At 39.0% G+C, this 20257-nt stretch overlaps 1 protein-coding gene across 2 annotated transcripts in view; it reads left to right on the top strand.

Annotated features, from left to right (window-relative positions):
- Positions 1–20257, top strand: part of LOC137278153 (ras-specific guanine nucleotide-releasing factor 2-like) — an 802775-nt gene that overhangs the window by 567925 nt on the left and 214593 nt on the right. For both annotated transcript variants that reach the window (XM_067810323.1, XM_067810322.1), the window contains 2 exons: positions 546–725; positions 13042–13139. In XM_067810323.1, coding sequence (XP_067666424.1) covers positions 546–725; positions 13042–13139 — 278 coding nt within the window. The remainder of the gene's footprint in view (positions 1–545; positions 726–13041; positions 13140–20257) is intronic.

Here is a 20257-nt window from a genome sequence, read left to right as displayed (position 1 = left end):
TACATTTTTAAACACAACGCAAAGTCCAACGAGGGTTGATTAACATCTTGTTCCTACATTATTAACTATAACTCCACTGTCAATGGGCGGAGGTAACCCACATCAAAACCATGCCTATTACTGTTATGACATGATGGTTACTTACCCTAAAAGACTATCTTACCTTAGGTGATATCTCTATCCCCAGTCTGACCCCAACCATCTGCTACACGCATCCTGGTTTTGCTTTTGAGACAACCCCTCCTACCTGTTTCTTTTCATATTGATAGTGAGACTCCATGGTAGCTACATCCTTGATAGTTTCAGCATGAAAGGTGTTATTTTTTCACGTCAGTTATCAGAATTACTCGTTTTTTATATAAGAACAATAGTTGGGAGGAAGTAGCATAGCTAGGCCAGAATCTCCCCGCTAAATATCCTAGAGGAAACTTTGGCCTAAGGTGGGGAAGGAATTTAGCCTAGCTAAAACTTTCCCTGGTGTAAAAATATCCTTGGACAAAACTTCCTCTTGGAAGTGATAGATGTCTTCCCTTTACTTGTTGCAGGATTTTGAGTCAGACCTGACTCTGAAAAGTTCTGTAATGGAGCTTCTGGATGAGATGTTGAGCAACAGCAATCTTCTGCCTACTGAACACAAGGCTGCTGGATCTATTTTACGCACAATTACCAAGGATACCTCTACCATGTCACTGGAGGACCTCAACAAACTGCTTGCACCACCTGTGGTAATTATCTGATGCTAAACATTTTCAAGTGAAATCTCTCAAAACCAACTCTGTTCTTCCCTCCTTAACATTATTAATATCCATGAGGTTCCTTAACATTATTAATATCCATGAGGTTAGTAACGCATTACATGTATCTACTGTACATATCTGATTCATCATTGGGCAAACCCTATACTTTTGACAGATGTTAGAGATTTCACATGTCGTATATGCCCCTGGGAGACTTTCCCTGACACCTGCAGTAAAATGTTGACATACAGAATGTACTGACTGTTTATACTCATCACATATCAGTTTTTTCAGAACTGAAGGCCATGTGGCCAAGAATACATTGTCATAGTGTTTAAAGATGAAATGTACTAAATGATAATACAATAATTTTAACATAGGTTTTGCTGCAGGAATGTACATATCCCTTTGTGAACATTGATATTTTGTATCATCATAAGGGCTCAAAATTTGACAATGGACGTCAAATTAGGCTGGTATACATTTGGATCTGCATGGGTTATAAGATAGACATATTAGGAACATGTGATGTGCATCTTCATGCAAGTTTAGGAAGTTTTGTTACAAACCAATTCATTATATGGAACCATGTTATAACACAAATTGTAGTAACATGGTAAAATGTAATACTGCGGTAAATTAAAATAAGAAGTGTGTCAAAATGCTATAACATTCCAGTGGTAAATTCTAACAAAAACAGCAGCAAGTTGTAACGACTGAAACTGCAGTAAACTGTAAGAACTCCAGTCATAAAAATGTAATAAAATCATTGTTCATTGCCTGCCATGTTGTGCAAGAAACATTCACAATGTTAAAATGTGAGACTAAGCTTCATAGACATCATACCCCAGACAGTGAAAACATCACACTTGAGGAAGGAACAGAAAGTTGTAACCAACTAAGGGAAATTGTAAGAGCATCATAACTGTTTTTTTTTAATTTCTATCTTCCACACTGAAAGTCAGGTGCTGTCAATTGTACCAAAGTGTATGTAAATTGTAATAATAAGTGTGGTAAATTGTAATAACATCTCTCATTCCTTCTAATTTCCCAAGAATGTCCAATTCCAGTCTTTGTTTATCCTCATCATGGTCACATCCCACCACTGACATGTTAAAAGAAATGAAAAATAAAACTATATTTTTGTGTATCAGTTTCATACACTGGTCAAGGTCTAAGTGACTCTTCAAAATATTTTTGTGTTTGAACAACTACAGTGCAAGATATCAAAAGCGTCTTAGAGTAATGTTTTTGTTGACATTTTACTTCATCTTAAACTATGACCCGCATTTTAATTTCTTTTTGAGTTTGATTTGATAATACATGGTGGGGAATTATGTCACTTTAGTGACAATGCTTGTTTTCTTGTAGATAGACTTTGTCAGATAGGCCAGCCAGCAGATTATTTTAATGTCTCTAAGCTGGTTAACATGGTATATACCCTCGATGTGCTTGAAAAAAAAAGTGCATAAATAAATAGCCAGGATATTGATGTGTGGATCAGGAGTGAATGGCATCAACCCTCTTGAAGATGAACAAAGACTGGAATTCAACTTTCTTTAGATATTAGAAAGCATGAGAGAAGTCATTACAATTGACCGCATCAGCTATTACAATTTGCTGCTATTTATTACAATTTATGGCACATGTTATTACAATGTACACACACTTTGGTACAAATGATGGCACCTGACTTTCAGTGTGGAATGTGTCTATGATGAAGACAAACAAAGACTGGAATTGGACATTCTTGGGAAATTAGAAGGAATGAGAGATGTTATTACAATTACTTCACTTATAATGTTTTCACTGTCTGGGGTATGATTTCTATGAAGCTTAGTCTCACATTTTAACATTGTGAATGTTTCCTTGCACAACAGGCAATGAAATGTATTTTATTACATTCTATTGCAGGAGTTGTTACAATTTGCTGCAGTTTTTAGTACAATTTGCCACAGTTTATTACATTTTTCTGCATTAAGACAATTTGCGGCGTATTGAAAATGCTTTTGCATGTTCAAGTTACGTAATTCACATCAAAATTTAATATACCACAGGAAATATACAGTTCAGGTTCCAAACTGGACTTAAATGAAGTGTAATTTATAAGAAATGATGATATACTTATTTTGCTATTCCAGTGTTGTATACTAAAATCTAACATGAAGTGATTGACATCACCACAATCTTTGGTTAAACATTCATAGCAAAATCCTGTAGTAAATAAATGCATTCACACATGTGATACACAATTTGTGCCTCGTCATCATCATAAACTTTCATCATATTATAGGAGGCATATGTGAGGCATTGGAATATCTGTTTTGGACCATGTTAATAATTCAGCACCATTACTTTATTATATACCTTGAATAATAAAATACACTCAATTACATCTTCCAGTTTTACTCAGTACAGTACATGAGGCAGTTTTTCACTTATTGACATCAAAATTTGAAAATTCTCATGACCTGTATGTATAGCAACAAATTCAGGGATTAATTACACCTGAACTCTATTGGACAAGTTAGAACATAACTGATCTGTTATGTTGATCATGTTATGTTGCATTTCTATCTTAATCTGTAAATAATAATATAATAATATGCCACATTTCTATAGCACCCTATTTTACATAAGTCTAGACCACTCTTATTAAAGGTGCTTCACAAGATAAACGCATCATTGAGCAGAGGCAAGGTCAAAGTGATGTGCTTTGAGCCCATTTCAGAAAAAGGATGATTGTTGCCACCTCTATCAGACTTTTAGAAGCTTGTTCCAAAGTGTTGCGGCTGCCTTGTCGAAGCACTTGTTCCCTTACATTTCTTTCTTGATTTTGGTACGTTTAGCAGTGAGACTGATTCAGATCAGAGAGACTGTGCTGGTGTGTGTGGGAGTACAAGTTCCTTCAAATATGATGGTGCTGTTTGTTGTGTTGCCTTGAATGTGTATATCAGGATCTTGTATTGGCGTGTGCGATGCACCGGCAACCAGTGCAAGGATTCCAAAGTTGGTGTTTGGACCCTTTGTAGTTGACTCAGCACAGATTGGGGGACTCCATTGAGAAGGGAATTGGCATGATCCAGCCTGGATGTGTTTAGTGAGCGAAACAGAGTCTTACAGCATTCCATCCATTGTCATTGTAGACTTGATATCATCTCTTTGATGGATGACCTTGTAGATCTGCTTGTCATCAGCATAGACATGATAGGGGATGTCATGAATATCTGCCGCATAGGCTTCGAGTAGAGGCAGTAGAGGACAGATCCTAATGCCAATCTTGTGCTACACCAAAGCTGAAACCTTCATGTCCAGACACTGCCAGTCTTGCTGGGACACACTGTGTTCTCTGACTCGTGTATGATTGTAGCCACAACATAGCATTACCTGTTAGACAATAACTGTACTGGAGGCATTTGAACAGTATATCATGGTTGTAGTATTCATATTCCATCCAAACAACATTGATAATGATAATAACAATAATTCACTTATATAGAGCCTAGTATCCATCTGACTAATTGCTCACTGGACAATCTAATCAGAATCTGATTATCATTACCCCTGGATAACCCAAGCTGCCTCTTAGGCACTAGAAGGTTATAGTCACAGGACTTTATCTCACCGGGTACCCATTTTTTCTGCTGGGTGAACAGAGGCAAATTTGAACAAACTCACTTGCCTAAGGTGAGACCACATGTTTCCCGTGTGCTTCGTTGTGGGGCAGGACCGAAGCCCTAGAAACTCTCAGGAGTCAAACTGCCAAACAAGGTCACCCATCCAAGGACTGTTCGAGCTCGATGGGGCTCAACTTCAACTGATGGCGACCTGAGTTCTATGCACAGGACCACTAGCCACCACATTAAATGTTTTGTATTATTACAAGTCAAGTTTAGTAGGCACCGAGCTTAAGAGTCATCTGCCCAGCATGGCCGGATCCAGAGTGGGCCACAATGTATAACCAGAAAGTATTAAACAAGGTTGAAGAACACATGTTGTCTGTATCAATCTTACATGGTGTCAGAATTGGGATCATAGTCCCAGGATTCATCAGGCAATATTTCGCAACGGGAAAATTAGAAATTTTGAAAGCCAGCCAGAGTGCTTCAAAGTTGAAATGGTGGACGAATTCATCCGGTCCAAACCGCTTTCATTTGAAGGAGACATTGCTGAAAACTGTAACAGGAGTCTGACATATTCCTGAAAGCTGCGCATGGTGATAAGGATGACAAAACACAGGCATGTATATTCTTGAACATTGCAGGAAAGGAAGCAATTGAGAGGGAAAAATCTTTTACATACGGAGTGACAGAATCATGGGCAAGTCTACAAGTTCTGAAAGTCAAGTTCAGTGAACTGTGTAAGCCACAAACAAACATTGGAGCATTCTTGACGCTTCACACGAAACCCAAACAGAGGTAAACATTTTAAATCTTTCTATACAGATCTAGTGAATAAGGCAAATTCATGAAACTTTGGCCATCTCAAAGACGAAACGATCAGGAACAGAATACTATGTGGTGTAGATTCAGACAATCTAAGGAAATTTTTGCTGAAAGATTAAACAGCTTTTCAGCTAAAACATTACCTGGCCTCAGCACACCATAAAAAGCAGTAAGGCAAGCAGCCCAAACACTAACATGTGTTAAGTTTGACATATCTAATCTAGACCTCAGCATTAACAACAGTTGATGAGACATGGGGACGCTGGGGTCTTCCACATCTCCAAGTTCACACTTCACTGCACGCAATACACATGAAAGATGCCAGTTATCGCTTAAAACATAATCAAATCCATTGTCCTTTTGCAGATTGGAAACAGGATCCAGATATCCTTGAACCGATTTGTAGCTGATTTGTAGCCCTTCACATCAACGAGGTATGCGATATAAAGAGCAATAGTCTCTGTGGAGGTGGGCAATGGAGCCGCAAACGTTTTAGTGCTGGAACCACCGCCACAAGTTCTTTCACATTTATATGTTCAATAACCACTTTAGGCACATCCAGGCACCAGTTCCAATAAGCAAAGTCTCCTTCCTCATAAGCACCTGTGCCGGTGTCACACGCATCTGTATACAGATGCATAGAAGGTGACACTGGTTCCATTAAAAATGCACATAAAATCACACCACCAGTCAATATCAGCTCTGTATTCTGCATCAAGTTTTACTTTATGCTGACCACCTTTTAACACACCCATCAAATCAAACATTCTCCTTAGGAATGTCCAACCCTGAACAACTTGTGCTGCCCAACACAGCTTGCCTACAAGTGTTTCCAGTTGTCTCCTGCTGACTCTGGTCCTTACTTGAAACTCGCACGGTGTTGTCAGCAACTCTGCACATTTCCTTCGAGGTAGTGAAAATGTGAACAACATTGTGTTCATTTCTATTCCCAAAAACACTATGCTTTGACTGGAACCATCAACTTTTCCCCAGTTGATGTCAAATCTCAAGCAACGGAGCACATCCACTAATACTCGCATAACCTTAACACACTGCCCCTTGTTCCTGGAAATGATCAAGAAATCATCAAGGTATGCAATAACACATATACTGAACCGGCACCACATAATTGCGCACACAGCTCCGGACAGGCACTGGAGAATACTTGGGCTCTTGGCAGCCCCGAAAGGGAGGTGTGTATCTACCATATAAGATATACATGTCTCTCCTTCAAAAGTCCAACACACATAGTCAAATCATAATTCGATAGATGCACTGCTACCGATCATGTTTAAGGTCTATCTTGGCAAGAAAATCACCCCTCTGTATAAGCTGCTTTGCCACATGCAAATCCATATATGAGCACTCACACTCTGTCATATACATGTTTAGTCCCTTACCCTCTGAAAGGCTTGCGTCATGGATGACTCTATCTTTGTCCACATCCTTGGGCACCGCCCTAAGGGCACTCACAATTTTAGGGTGATGTGAAACCAATTTATAGCGACCTGCCAACAGTTCTGCTTTTCGCTGCTCTTCAACAAGAGATCGGTTAATAAGCACAGATCTGTGATTTTGACAGAACACAGTTTCAACTGTACCAACAATATCTTCCTCAATTTAATAGAAACCATCTTCAACCCCATCCAAAATACATTGCCTGTCTTTATAGTCCTCTTGCAACAGGCAGGCCCATGCATTGAATATTAAACTGTTATGCGTGGGGTATGCAAACTTTATCAGTTTTTGGTACAGGCATGTTTTGCATACCTGGAGCCATACCCTGGCTATATCCCATGTTGCTTGGCAGGGTGGAAGTGTGGCCGCTTGATGGATGAGGGCCTCTGCAGAGTGAACACACGTAAACCATTTTACAGTCAGATAATTGGCACAAAAATGCACTGTTATATCGCCGGCATATTTCCCAACTGTCTGCTGTAAAAGGACCTGGTGGGCCTCATGACCTTTGACTTGGGGATCCACCATAACCCCTGGTAGACTGTTGTTGCCCTCCCCTTGCGTTCACTTGTTTCTGCCCAGCTCTTTGCCCCAACAGGTGGTGCTTATTACACTGTTCATCCTTTCTCACCAGCTGACATTCTCAAAGAAGCTGGTTCGGAGTTCCCCACTGGAAACGCTCCTTCACTTGCACATCCCTATACTCCTTGTCGTATAATAAAACTGAAATCCAAATGTTTCTGCTTGCCAATCTGAAAACGTCATGCATGTAGCGGTGGTAGTCTAGCACTGTTTGAATCGAGGCCCCTTCCTCAATCAACTTATCTAGTATGCCTAAACTAGCATAGCCCCACATTTCCATGCTAACACTGCTAAGTGGGGGTTTGTTGCAACCCAACTTGAGTCTACCGTTGTCAAACTGCAACTCGCAATGTTTATTAGCATCAAGAGAGTTCATCCACACGAAATCCGTGATCTGACGAGCATTACCTTCTATCATGTCTGTTGGAGTTACTTCCCTCTGTTGATTGACCTACACATGATCACTTTGCGACCGCATGCTTTCAAGGTCACCTTGAACCTTTCTTATTTCAGCTGTCAACAAATCCTTTCGTCTTTCCAGCTTCAAAGCCTGCAATTCCATTTCCAGACTCAACCACTCATCCTCTGCCAAGTGCAGCCGACTATTGTTTTGGGGTGTTGAAAACCAAGTGTCCCTGATCGGCGAGATATCACCAACCGTCTGCTCACCTTCCATAAGCCGTCCCTTGCCACTTGCCACTCTGGGGCTTCAACACCTCCAAAAACTCACCCATCTTCTTCCCCGCGCCCTCTTGTTTACCTGTATCCATGATTTTGGAGCACTAAATGATTTCATACAGCTTTTCTTTTTAATTGATTATTTTTGTCGTGCACGCCATGCCACCATGCTTGCCAATTTTAGTGACATAATGCTGGGGGAAGCAACTCTGCTCACCATGCAAAATACGATATTCCTACCACAAATTAAAACCGAATTTTATCTGTTACATTTCTATTCTATTCATAGGTTCTCTAGAGGTGGATGGAATTGAGGAGTCACCACTGGAAATAGTGCTTAAAGTTGACACAGACGCCAAATGTAATGTCCTACTACTATCCTGGTTCAAGAAAGTGAGAGACAAGGAGAAAATCAACACATAGTAACATTGGTCAGCAATGGAGGAGGTTCCTTGAAAACACTAAGGAGAACCCAAATCTAGTATAGATTCAAGGACAAAGAAGAGCTGCTAACCTTTCATGTCATAGAGCAAGCGCTCAAACCTATTGTTGGATTAGGTGACGGTGTACCCCTTAAGCTACTATCCTTTGACGAGAATGTATACAGTGTGTGTGAACTAATGATGAAGAACACACAAAACTATGAACCACTGACCAATGCACAGATTATGAAAGGATACACCACCTTCTTTGATGGAAAACTGGGGAACTTACCTGTAGAGTAGAGTGCCAAGCTTGACCCTGACATTGTACCTCTGATTAGGGCACCAAGACTCATTCCAGTGGAAATGCAGGACAAAGTCAAACAGCAGTTAGACTCAATGGTGGAACAAGGACTGAAGGTGTCAGACCTGATCCTAAGAAAGTCAGAGCAGTTGTCAAGATGCCAGAACCTCCAAATGCAGGACAGCAACTGAAGCAATAAAGAAAGAAATCAGCAGCTCAGCCACACTGAAGTTCTGTGATGTTGCAAAGCCAGTCACTCTAACATGTGACACCTCCAAGAGTGGATTGGGTGCAGCAGTAATTCAGGAAGGACATCCAATAGCATATGCATCCAAATCCATGACAAAATCTAAAGCAAACTACACTCAAATCGAGAAGGAGTTTAGCAATCCTCTACATTTATGGCATTATTGACTTATTACCATTTGCAAGAAACCACTGTTTGTGGCACCTGCAAGACTGTAGTGCATGCTACTCAAACTGCAGCAGTATTCCATTGATCTGGTATACAAGAGAGGAAAGGACTTAACAATTGCCGACACAATCTCAGAAGACATCTCAAACAATGAAGAAGAGTTTGAGGTATTAACAGTTCTGTCTATGACAGAACAGCGAACTGAGCAGCTACATCAGGAAACAGCAGAAGATCCACCAATGCAACTGCTATACCACAGATGGTCAGCATACAAGAAAGATGTACACCCAGGCATCAAACCATATCATGCATCCAGGGATGAACTTGCCAAATACTCAGGGATTATATACAAAGGTGAGAAGATTGTTATGCCTCCAAATCAGAGGAGCAAGTACATGGAACAAGTGCATAAAGGCCACATCTCAGCCCAAGCATGTAAGAAGAGGGCTAGAGAGTTCCTATACTGGCTGGAAATGAACAGTGATCTAGACAGACTTACAACACTGTGCCAGATTTGCAACAGCTGCAAAATGCACCAACAGAAAGAGCCACTGAAGCAACGCAATGTACCAGAGAGACCCTGGCAACTGACCTTTTTATATGGAAAGGGAAGAATCATCTGGTGTTGGTTGACACTTACTCTGGATGGTATGAGATCAACACTCTTGACAGCACAGCTTCGACCACAATCATCAAGAAACTGAAAAGCGACTTTGCTTGTTTTGGGATCCCAGGTATACTTTACTCAGTCAATGGCCCACAATACAACTCAAAAGAATTCTCAGAATTTGCATCAACCTGGGGTTTCAAACACAAAATCAGCAGTCCTAATTACCCACAAAGCAACAGACATGTAGAACGTGTAGTCTGATCAGACAAAACCCTCATGGAGAAGTGTGACATTGACAGAACCAACCCTCACCTTGCAATAAAGAATCAGCGTGACACACCAAGAGATCCCATTTTTGGATCCCTGGCTGAAAGAATGATGGCGCAGCGTACTAAGACTCAGCTCCCAATGTCAACAAAACTGCACAGAAGGATCCACAAGTAATCAAAAACAGACTGCTGAAAATCAGACAGCACAAAACTGTGAAACCACTAGGACAACACCTTCCAGAACGATATTTCCTTGTTGATTTCCTCAGAGGTGCGCTTGTGAACCCTCACAGCATTGCTTCTGTGGCCTGTTCTCGCCTACCATGGCATTGAAAAGGGTTGTCGCTAAAGTGACCTGACGAATGACATTACCATTTGGCTTTATAAAACATACATGTCTTATTGGCACACCAAAAACACTCTCAGTTTGCGGAGTTAGCTGAATGGTTTCATGTTTGTATACTACAAGAAAAAATTATTAATGACCATCCCAGTTTTCAATATCAAAAACTTAAAATTCATATTATGATCTACTTAACACTTCAGAACTGGATTTGGGGATGTTTCTTAACTTTTTTTGCTGAGTACAAGAGTTTCATGAACTAAATAGTCATAAAATCTAATGAATTATACCTTTCCGGAATGGCCAGTAAATCTTCAATGTAGACCTGCCTCCTCGCACATGGTCTTGAACATTTTCTGCAATGTGTGTATCCCAACTTTCTGTTGTGAATATCACAGTTTTCTTTCCTTAGCTGCCAGAGGTCGTCTGTAGAAGGAACCGTCAGCCGGTATTGCTGCCAAGTAGGTCTTGAGCAGTCCCACAAAAGATCGTGGGTTGTCAGGATGGGCGTATTGCTTGATATCCCTGAAACAAACACTTGATATATTCACTCCTGGCGACTAAAATTGTATAAACATACTTCAATTCAAACTTAGGATGCGATTGATACATTTACTTTTCAAATGAAAATGTTGTTTTCACGTAGTAAATATTTTCTAATGAGTTTTTCATGCACACTGCCTTTTGTCATCTTATCGCCGTTTGGTCTAAATGTGCCCATTTCGAGGGTTTATACGTCGGAACACTTTTGAACGTTCAAATTAATAACTAAGAGACATCTTTAAGACAGAACATGTGTTCTTTTCTCAGTACACATGTAAGGTAAATACTCACTTGAACTGAATCTTTCCACATTGCTTCAGCCCGCCCTGATTATTATTTTCATGACACGCCCAATGAATCACACGTATTCTCCAACGGAATACAGGCCAAACTCAGATTGACTCACTTCCAGATTGGCGTGTTCATCGGCCGCCTTGAATCCAAAAACTTTGCAGTTGTAGTAGTAAACTGCATGTAGCAAACCACAAGAAGTCTCAGAAGAAAATTTTCCCTTGGCCCACAACATCTCTTCCTCTAAAGGTGTGACAGGCTCTGATTTGCGTGAGGACAATCCAATACCCTTTTGGTTGATTTGTTTCATCACACCATCAAGAGTGGCACGAAAGTTACACAATTTGTGATAATTCACATCCATGGAGTTTAGATCTGGTCTGTTGCACACGTCATGCAAGTAACGCATATGCCAATACAAATATTTTTGACCGACAGTATGGGATACATGGTTCCATCTTGTCATTTAATTTCACAAATAAAGCGAGACATCCAGAAGTCGAGGGCATCTGCGGGAATTTCTGCCGAGAGAGGAGGTACAAATTACATATTGCTCACTTGCAGGTGTCCCTTGTTGATCTATTCGTGTGTTTCTGTTTTTCACCCATGAGTCATATATGTTGACACACCATTTAGTATTCCGCTGTGTATTTTGAGGAATCTGATTTTGATGCAAAGCTTTGATAAATACATCGGTCACTGGTTCACCAAAGCGTCATCACTCTTGACTAGATGTTAGTTTAAAGTCTTCTATATCCTCAAAGTCAATTTGAGACAGCAACTCGTCTCCATCCTTATCGAACTCTAGGGCTCAATAAAGGTATAACACATGTTTTGCTTTTATACCTGAATATTGCACGTGCATGAACGCCATGCTTCTGCATTTTGGATGAGCCAATCAAATGACTTGCGAAAACTTTTGTAGTACTACAGATTTCATTCACTAAAGCTGGAGGGGCCCAAATTACACTCGGTGTTAATGAGATGTAAGTCACTTATTACCATAGTTTCCTCATTGCATCATCAGAGATCAGGAAGGTTTTGACCATGGGGCCCATCCGAGGGGAGGGCCCCATGGACAAAACCTTCCTGATCTCTGACGATGCAACGAGGAAACTATGGTAATAATTATTACTTATATTTTCATGTAGAAACAGGATTACAGTTGCTTGTAAAAATTTGGCCAAACAAGCAGAAAAAGCTACATTTCCTGTAAAAATGATTGAATGAATGATTTATAGACATGAAAATCTGGATGTTCATACCTTTTGATATCTTTGATTGGAAATTTCAGCCAATATTAATGTTTGGATCAGAAATTTGGGGTACAAAAGAAAGAAAAGTTTTAGAAATTGTAACTTTGTTTTAAGTGTTGACTTACACACAAGCAGCTTGGCAAATTTGGGTGAATGTGAATGCCATACATTGTTTATTCACCAACAGCTAAGTGTTATCAACTTCTAGCTAAGGAGTGAACTGTAATAGATATGTTAACTATTGTTATTTACTCAGGAAGCATCACGATGACTATGTACCATAACATGACAGCACTTTAAAAAATGATGTATATCATATGTCTTATACTGTACTCCTGGCCTCACGGCCCTGAAGCACAATAAACTTCTATTCCATTCTGTTCAAAACATTTGTGATATTGACTAGCGTGTCTAGTTAATAGATTCTTGTTATCTTATGCAAAAAAAACCTTTTTACCTATGTAGTAACTTTTACTGTTTCTCTTTTGATGGGATGTCTCAGATGGAATTTTTATCATTTTATTTTAGTATATGTCTATAAATGGTCCATCATGAAAAGGATCAGACAGTAACTTTGAAAGTCAACGTGATCAGTGTTTTGACCTATGTATTTGATGTGTTACTGTAAAAATGGTGTACATACATTTATCAAAATCTATATGTCACTCATTGATTCATTTCGTTTCAGGTTCCATCCAAAGACAACTTTGATACACTTTCAGCTCTGGATATAGCTGAACAGCTCACATACCTTGATCACAAAATCTTCATGTCTATAAACAGCGAGTAAGTAAGAATGAAGGAAAGTACTTTTCTTCTTCCTGCACTCAGAATATCTTCACTCAGGAAGGTGATAATTATGTATTTCTTGGCTAATTCTGGATATGGAAACAGCCTTGAAATATTTATCCATCTTTACACTATTTATTCAACACAAATAAATTGTTCCACTTAACATCAAAGAAAAGTTCTCCAGAGCTGCTACTTTGATAATCATTTAAATTTTTATGACACTTATACCACTATTACCACTGACCTTTGATCTGTAGTATCAACAGTGGTAAGTGTTTCAGTGTGCAAAGCATCACATCCAGAGCTAGTTACTAATAAAACATAGAGTAGGGATATGTATATAGTATACGAAATTAGTAATAATTCCATCATGGAAGTCATTCAGACTAACGATGGTAGTTTCAAGCCGGTCTCATTTGGTCCTCCATCAGTTACACAACTCAAAAAGCCAAGATTGCATGGAATTCCCTGATTTATCAGTGAACATGTAACTGCATAAAGTACATTATTTCGTGTCATCATGTGATGCATTATGAAAAAAGCAGTGTTTTTCAATGCATTTCTTCTTGAAAAAGAAAAGGGGAATTTTTTTATTTATGTGAATCTGTAAGCTAAATCAACTCCACTGAAAAGAAAAATATTAGAATTTACCTAGGCAGATAGGTATATTCCATTTGCAACTTTAGTACACATCAATGCAATTCTGTGATTACTACTCCCTTGTAACCCATGTTTGGTTTTATACACTTACACCTGTGTATTTGTCAACATTCATTTGATGATCTGTTAATGAATTTATAACAGGTACAGTTAGTGGTAACACCATTCAGATGATCTGACAAAAGTTCTTCCCACTTTGCATTTCTTGTAGCTGGAGTAAATACTCATCATTATAAATCAAGGTCCTATGTGGCAAATGGTATTACATGTAAGTGCTTCATGAGGAATTGTCAGCTGAGTTACAAAAACAAACAGTGGTCAAAGCATTAACTCATAACTTCTCTATTTCTTTCCAATTTTGTTCCCACTCTACAACATATATAATACAGTAATATGCATATACATATTCAAAATTCATTTGATTGTGCACATAAATAAAACAGTCATATATATAAGGATGCACACGTTTCCTTTCACTTTGAAGGCATGTTTACAGGAAGACATTTGAAGTTCTGCTAGTCATGCACATAAATAATATCCAGTCTGTTTGATTCTGTTTGAGACTGATGAATTGCTCACAACACAAAATCTAAGAATTGCAACAAAACCAAATTTTGCACAAGCACATGAAATTGACAGACCAGCTCTAATAATTTGTCTCATAATTTGGGACTCCTGAATAAAAAAAGTTGTTTCACAAACGATCATCATGTTGTTGTCACTTGTCACAATTTTTTACGAGGGGGACCACTTGTTGGTAGAACCACCAGGTGTGTAGAGAGAAAATTGTCTGGATACCACTTTGGACATTCAGAGTCAGTGTTGCCACTTTCAGAAGCTGATAGTGCATTGGTGTCGTTGTTGTCCAAATGGGTGTCACTGAGTCTAGCCTGATGATGACTGGCTTGATGGTGGCATTGTCCAATCCACTTTGTTCCCAATAATGTCTTTCTGTTTCATTCTCAACTTTCTCAACATACTTTTGCCATGTTTCCTACGTGATGGTGTCTATTGATTAAAAATGAAACATGCAGCTTTATGGATTACAACTTCTTGTTTATTACGTTGAGTGATGTTTCGATGTAGATTCTTACATCGTTTTCTAGCTAACTGTGAATACAACCAAATAGTGAGAAGCTTATATACAAGGTGCCTTCAGCAACCCATGCTTGCCATAACAGGTGACTGTGCTTGTCATAAGAGGTGACTAACGGGATCGGGTGGTCAGGCTCGCTGACTTGGTTGACACATGTCATCGGTTCCCAATTGTGCAGATTGGTGCTTATGTTGTTGATCACTGGATTGTCTGGTCCAGACTTGATTACTTACGGACCGCCACCATATAGCTGGAATATTGCTGAGTGTGGCGTAAAACTAAACTCACTTACTCTTTCACTCACTATATAAAAGGTATGTTGTGACAAACAGTGGATTAACATTAACAGCAGCATGTGATAGAGTAAACATGTGCTATATAATTGGAGGAGGCCTGTAGGGAGCTAAAACAACAATGAACACTAGTGATGAAGCCAATGATGAGTGGGATTAAGTAGTAACAACAAATAGACACAATGCTTAGATAGTCTATTGATCAAAGGTTTGTGGCAGCGGATTTTGATGGTTTCCAACAGTTACCTTTTTGTGAAGCCACCTTTACCACAAAACTTCATACTTTTCTAGTATGGCATCATCCCTGTCCAGATCATTGTCGGCACACAATTCCTGAAGTATTCACTTGGCAGGAACAATGATAGTGCAATAATGCCGAGGGGATCATACAGAGATGAAACCATTGATAGGAGGCCACGACGTGTGATTGGTTTTTCAATGAAATGAGTGGAAAATCCAAATGTGTCTGTATTTACATACCATTTCATTCCAAGAGCACGTTCAATTGGCAGTTCATCATAATCCAGGTCTCGGATTTGAATCTCATTGGAATGATCATCAACCAGGATTGACTTCAACATTTCTCTGCTGTTTGAAGTGAACTTGGTCAATCTGAAACCTCCATCTGCACAAGCAGCTTTCATGTCATAGATTAGTTTCATAGTTGTCTTGTCATCTTCTACGGATTTTAAACAGTCGTCAACATGAAAGTTCTTTCTGATTGTATCAGCTACAAGACTGTTAAACCTTTCTTCTGCCCTGTTGGCTATGGCTTTCAATGTGAAGTTGGATATGCTGGGTCAAGAGACTGTTCCAAAGATACGTACTCCTATTCCATATTTCTGTAATTCACCACTAAGATCACTGCTGAGCCACCACAGAAACCTTAGGCTGTCATGTTGAGTCACTGGCACCTTCACCTGGTAAAACATGGATAGAATCTGTTCATCTCTGAATCTAGTCAATACACCTAACGAAGAGTTTGTGAGGTCTGGACCATGCAGAAGTTTGTCATTCAACAATGCTCCTCCACACTCTGTGCTGCATTCGAAAACCACATGGATCTTTGTTGGGGTGATATATTCCATGGTGTGGAAGATACCAAATACTCTGTGATTGAGCTGACAGTTGATCTGCAGGTATTTTGTATTTTCTAGGAGATTATCAATAAAACCTACATAATCCTTGTAGCACTGTTCATTCTTTAGCGTTTTCTTTTCTTTCTTTGCCATGTTGCTCTGCTCTCTGTCTGAGTTCTGTTATTTGGACATATCGAGGTCTCTGAATGGTAATGGAAGCTCATAATGACCATTGACATATTTCACCTGTTCCTCTGCTGTCTCCATAAACCTTCTGTCTTCTCTCGAATAACCTTTCTCACCTGGTACTTTGCCAAGATCCTGCTCACTGACGTCACATTCGAAGATCCTCACTATAGTACTCGGGGCTAGACATTCCTTCACAGAGCTCTTTTCACAAAGGATCACTCTGCTGCGTACAAGAGTGTTTCTCTCGTTACTAAACTTCATATGCAGAGGGCCTTTAATTATCCAGCCATGTTTATACAACACTGCAAATGGACCATCCCCATCTGACAGAATCCCATTTTGAGGCTGTAAGGAGGAAGTACAGTTACTTCCAATAAGGAGACCAACTTCAAGTTAAAATTCAGGTAATTTACTTGTCATTCTTCAAGATCAGAGAATCACTTGAGAAACTTTGAGTCAGGAATCTGATTGTGATTGACTGGTATTTCCTTCACACATGTTCTTGGACGACAGACAGGATGATTGCCCTGATTATCAGTTACAGTGAGGCTGGTTACAGCTGGGGTTTCTACTATTTCTACACCATGCATAGTTTGTAGTTTCAAAGTTGTTGCAGTTGTCGATACACCAAGCTGATCTTTGAATGTCTCTGTGGTAAAGCAACCAGTACTTCCATTATCTAAGAATGCATAAGTCTTCACTGCTTTACTGTTACCTTGCTGGTACACAATGACAGGTAGAACTGACTGTAGCACAGTTTCCGCAGAGTCAGACTTGGTACTGTTACAAGAAGATGACTCTGTTTCTGTTACATACTTCTGGTTGCCTTTACTTTCTGTTTGATACTTGATGTCTGTTGAATGTTGACTGCTGTGTCTCATTTGATAGTTAGTCATGACAGAAGTCATGTCCAACAGAAGTGACAAGATACTTTCTTATGATCATGTAGTTCTGTGAGACATTTGTTGCGAAAGTTGGGTGCATGGTTCAGGATGATCATATGAGATGTATTATTCATAGCATGTGAACATTTGGGGAGAAAGTATGAGAACTGCTTCAACTTCTGACTGTCTTCTTGTCTAATATCTGGCCATGAAAGTACCTGATTTACATATGCTGTAGAAACCTTGTATGGATCACTGTATTCTTAAGCCAGCAGCTCCCGAGCCTTCATGTATCCCTCCACTGGTGACATGTGCAAACATACAGCTACCAGTACTAACTCCTTTGGTTCTCTCTCCAGCTGCTGGTCCAGATAGTACAGTCTATCTATACTGTTTGTGGTGTGAGGAACTATCCTGGCATCAAATGACATCATAAATCACTCCTCACTTTTAACTTTATTTTTAACAGAACCTACACCCTGACTAGTGACATTGAGGTGTGAGTCACCCTGTAACTCAGAGTCGATATCTGCATGAACCTTCTCTCTTGCCCTAGTATTAGCTATTTCTATATTCAAGTGAAGCTCCTTCATTTTACATGTTTCTTCCAACATGTTCTTTTCTGCAAGAAGTTCAGCCAACTTTGCCTTTTGCTTAGCTAGAGCTGATCTCATTAAACTTGCAGTTTTACCCGAAGTTTGGGAACCCCTATTTGACATATTATCACATGTATCTAACAAAAGACTCTCATTTGAAATCTAACTTTCAACTGCTTTTTTTGACAGTTAGAATGGAAATCTCCCTTTCTTCATGACATTTTCTCTATCCTCCTCTGAATCAAGCTGCTCATGACAGGAAGCAAAGTAAGTGTGATAATGTTTACACAAATCAGTCAACTCAACAAAACAAAACTTCACTGAATGTAAATTGTCACTACCGGTGTTCAACATTAAGCTGGAAAGTTCATTTCTCTTCTTAGTTATGGCTGAAAGCGCTGCAATTTCTCTATTCTTCAACACTCATAACCTTTCAACTTTCCCTTTCTCGGTCAGAGTTCTGACTCTTCTGACTTTAACTTTAGTGTGTCAGTGTCAAACTGGTCAACAGGAGATGCATCTTCACCAGAAGTCACTACAGCCTGCTCATTATGTTCTACATTATCAGACTGTCCAGTCAATGCCAAATCACATGTTTCATCCTGCACATAAAACACACTATCCTCTGCCATTGCCATCATCTCATGTTACGCATTACACAATACTCTGATGGTCAAATATGCAAGAGACAGATGTCCACAGATATTCATTAAATCCAATACTGGGTAGTACAAGTGATGTTACTTGGCATTAAAGTTGTCCATGGTCAACGTTCTTCAGCCCCAGCATCATATGAAGCAAAGTAGGAGACTACACAGGGCCTAATTGGCTAAGGTGTATCTGGTGACGCGTTTCGTATGGCGTGTACTCATCAGATGGAGATACTAAAGATGTTTCAGAATCTGATTAACAGAACGTTTTGCTGACATCACACACAAGTGTGACAAACGAGTTGCACTTCATTTCAACTTGGAACATCATGGCAAACATGATTTACAATTTGAAATCATAATGCAACTCAGAGACAACTCAGACTCTGAGGCAACCACCAAAAATATAAAAAGATCTCTTGAATTAAGGTGGATATTTGAGCTCCATATGTTCCAACTGCAAGGACTCAACAACAGGATTGTAGGTTGAATATCCCTTTTGCCTTCCCAGCATCATATGGCAATGGTAGAAAGTTTTTCTGAATTGATGTGGATGCAAGACACAAAAATCCTCAACTCGCACTAAAAGTTTATTCTTTTCTATATTCACGGTCATTATTTCTTTCCTTTGGCTTGGTGAGGCTCAGAAAACTACAAAGTTAAAATAAAGACTGGCTGAGTAAATGATTCCTAAGATCACTACATAAAAATTCTAAGTACATTATTTCAGCCTTAACAGTTATGAAAATTCTAAGTAAATTACTTCAACCTTTACAATTACAAAATATATCAGTAAAATGTACAATTAGCAAAACCTTTAAACATTTTTCTCCATATCATGCATTGAAATGTCTTATAAGAACAAACAATGCTAATCGCATTTGTGTCAATGCCCACTACCACATCTTAGCTACAACATGGAGGCAGGGACAAGCCATGTGCTGTAGGGAGCAACACTAGCAATCAAGGGAAGTAAGCTGTTTTTACAATCATGATAATACTTTTAGGAAAACTAGTAACAGTTATAGCCTAGCTAGACTTTCTGAACTAAAGTTTACATTTAAAAATTACCACACTATTTTAATACTCAAAATTATCTTTAATGTATGAAATTATAAATTAATTACAGAAAACATGTTTTCTGCATCAACAGGGAGCTTACAAAAAATGATGTTCTTTAAGCTTTTAAATCCTTTAAAAATTAAAAAAGCTCTGGACCTGATGGATGTACAGCAGAATTCATAGAATCCTTTTGAATAGACTCGGGCAAATATCTTTAGGTTGTTTAAATGAATCATATAGGTGAGGTATGCTACCAATATCACTAAGAAGAGGTTTAATTACATGTATATACATACCTGAAGCAAATAAACCTAAACGATGTATCAAAAACTGGAGAACAATATCGTTGCTCTCCATTTTCTGCAAAATTGGTTCTGTGTGGCATTCTCCAAGAGAATAAAAACCGCTCTTGACAGCATCATAAATGAAGATCAAAAGGGTTTATGACAGGAAGATATATAGGTGAAATTACAAGACTTATTTATGACTTAATAGAACAAACTGTTTTCAGATACCAGGACTATGATTACCTATAGATTTTGAGAAGGCTTTCGATACAGTAGTCTTAAAATTCTCAGATAAAACAGGTTAGTTCTTTAACAT

The sequence above is a fragment of the Haliotis asinina genome, chromosome 3 (genome assembly GCF_037392515.1).
Source record: "Haliotis asinina isolate JCU_RB_2024 chromosome 3, JCU_Hal_asi_v2, whole genome shotgun sequence".
NCBI lineage: Eukaryota > Metazoa > Mollusca > Gastropoda > Lepetellida > Haliotidae > Haliotis > Haliotis asinina.
This window is presented reverse-complemented; position numbering and strand designations above follow the sequence as displayed.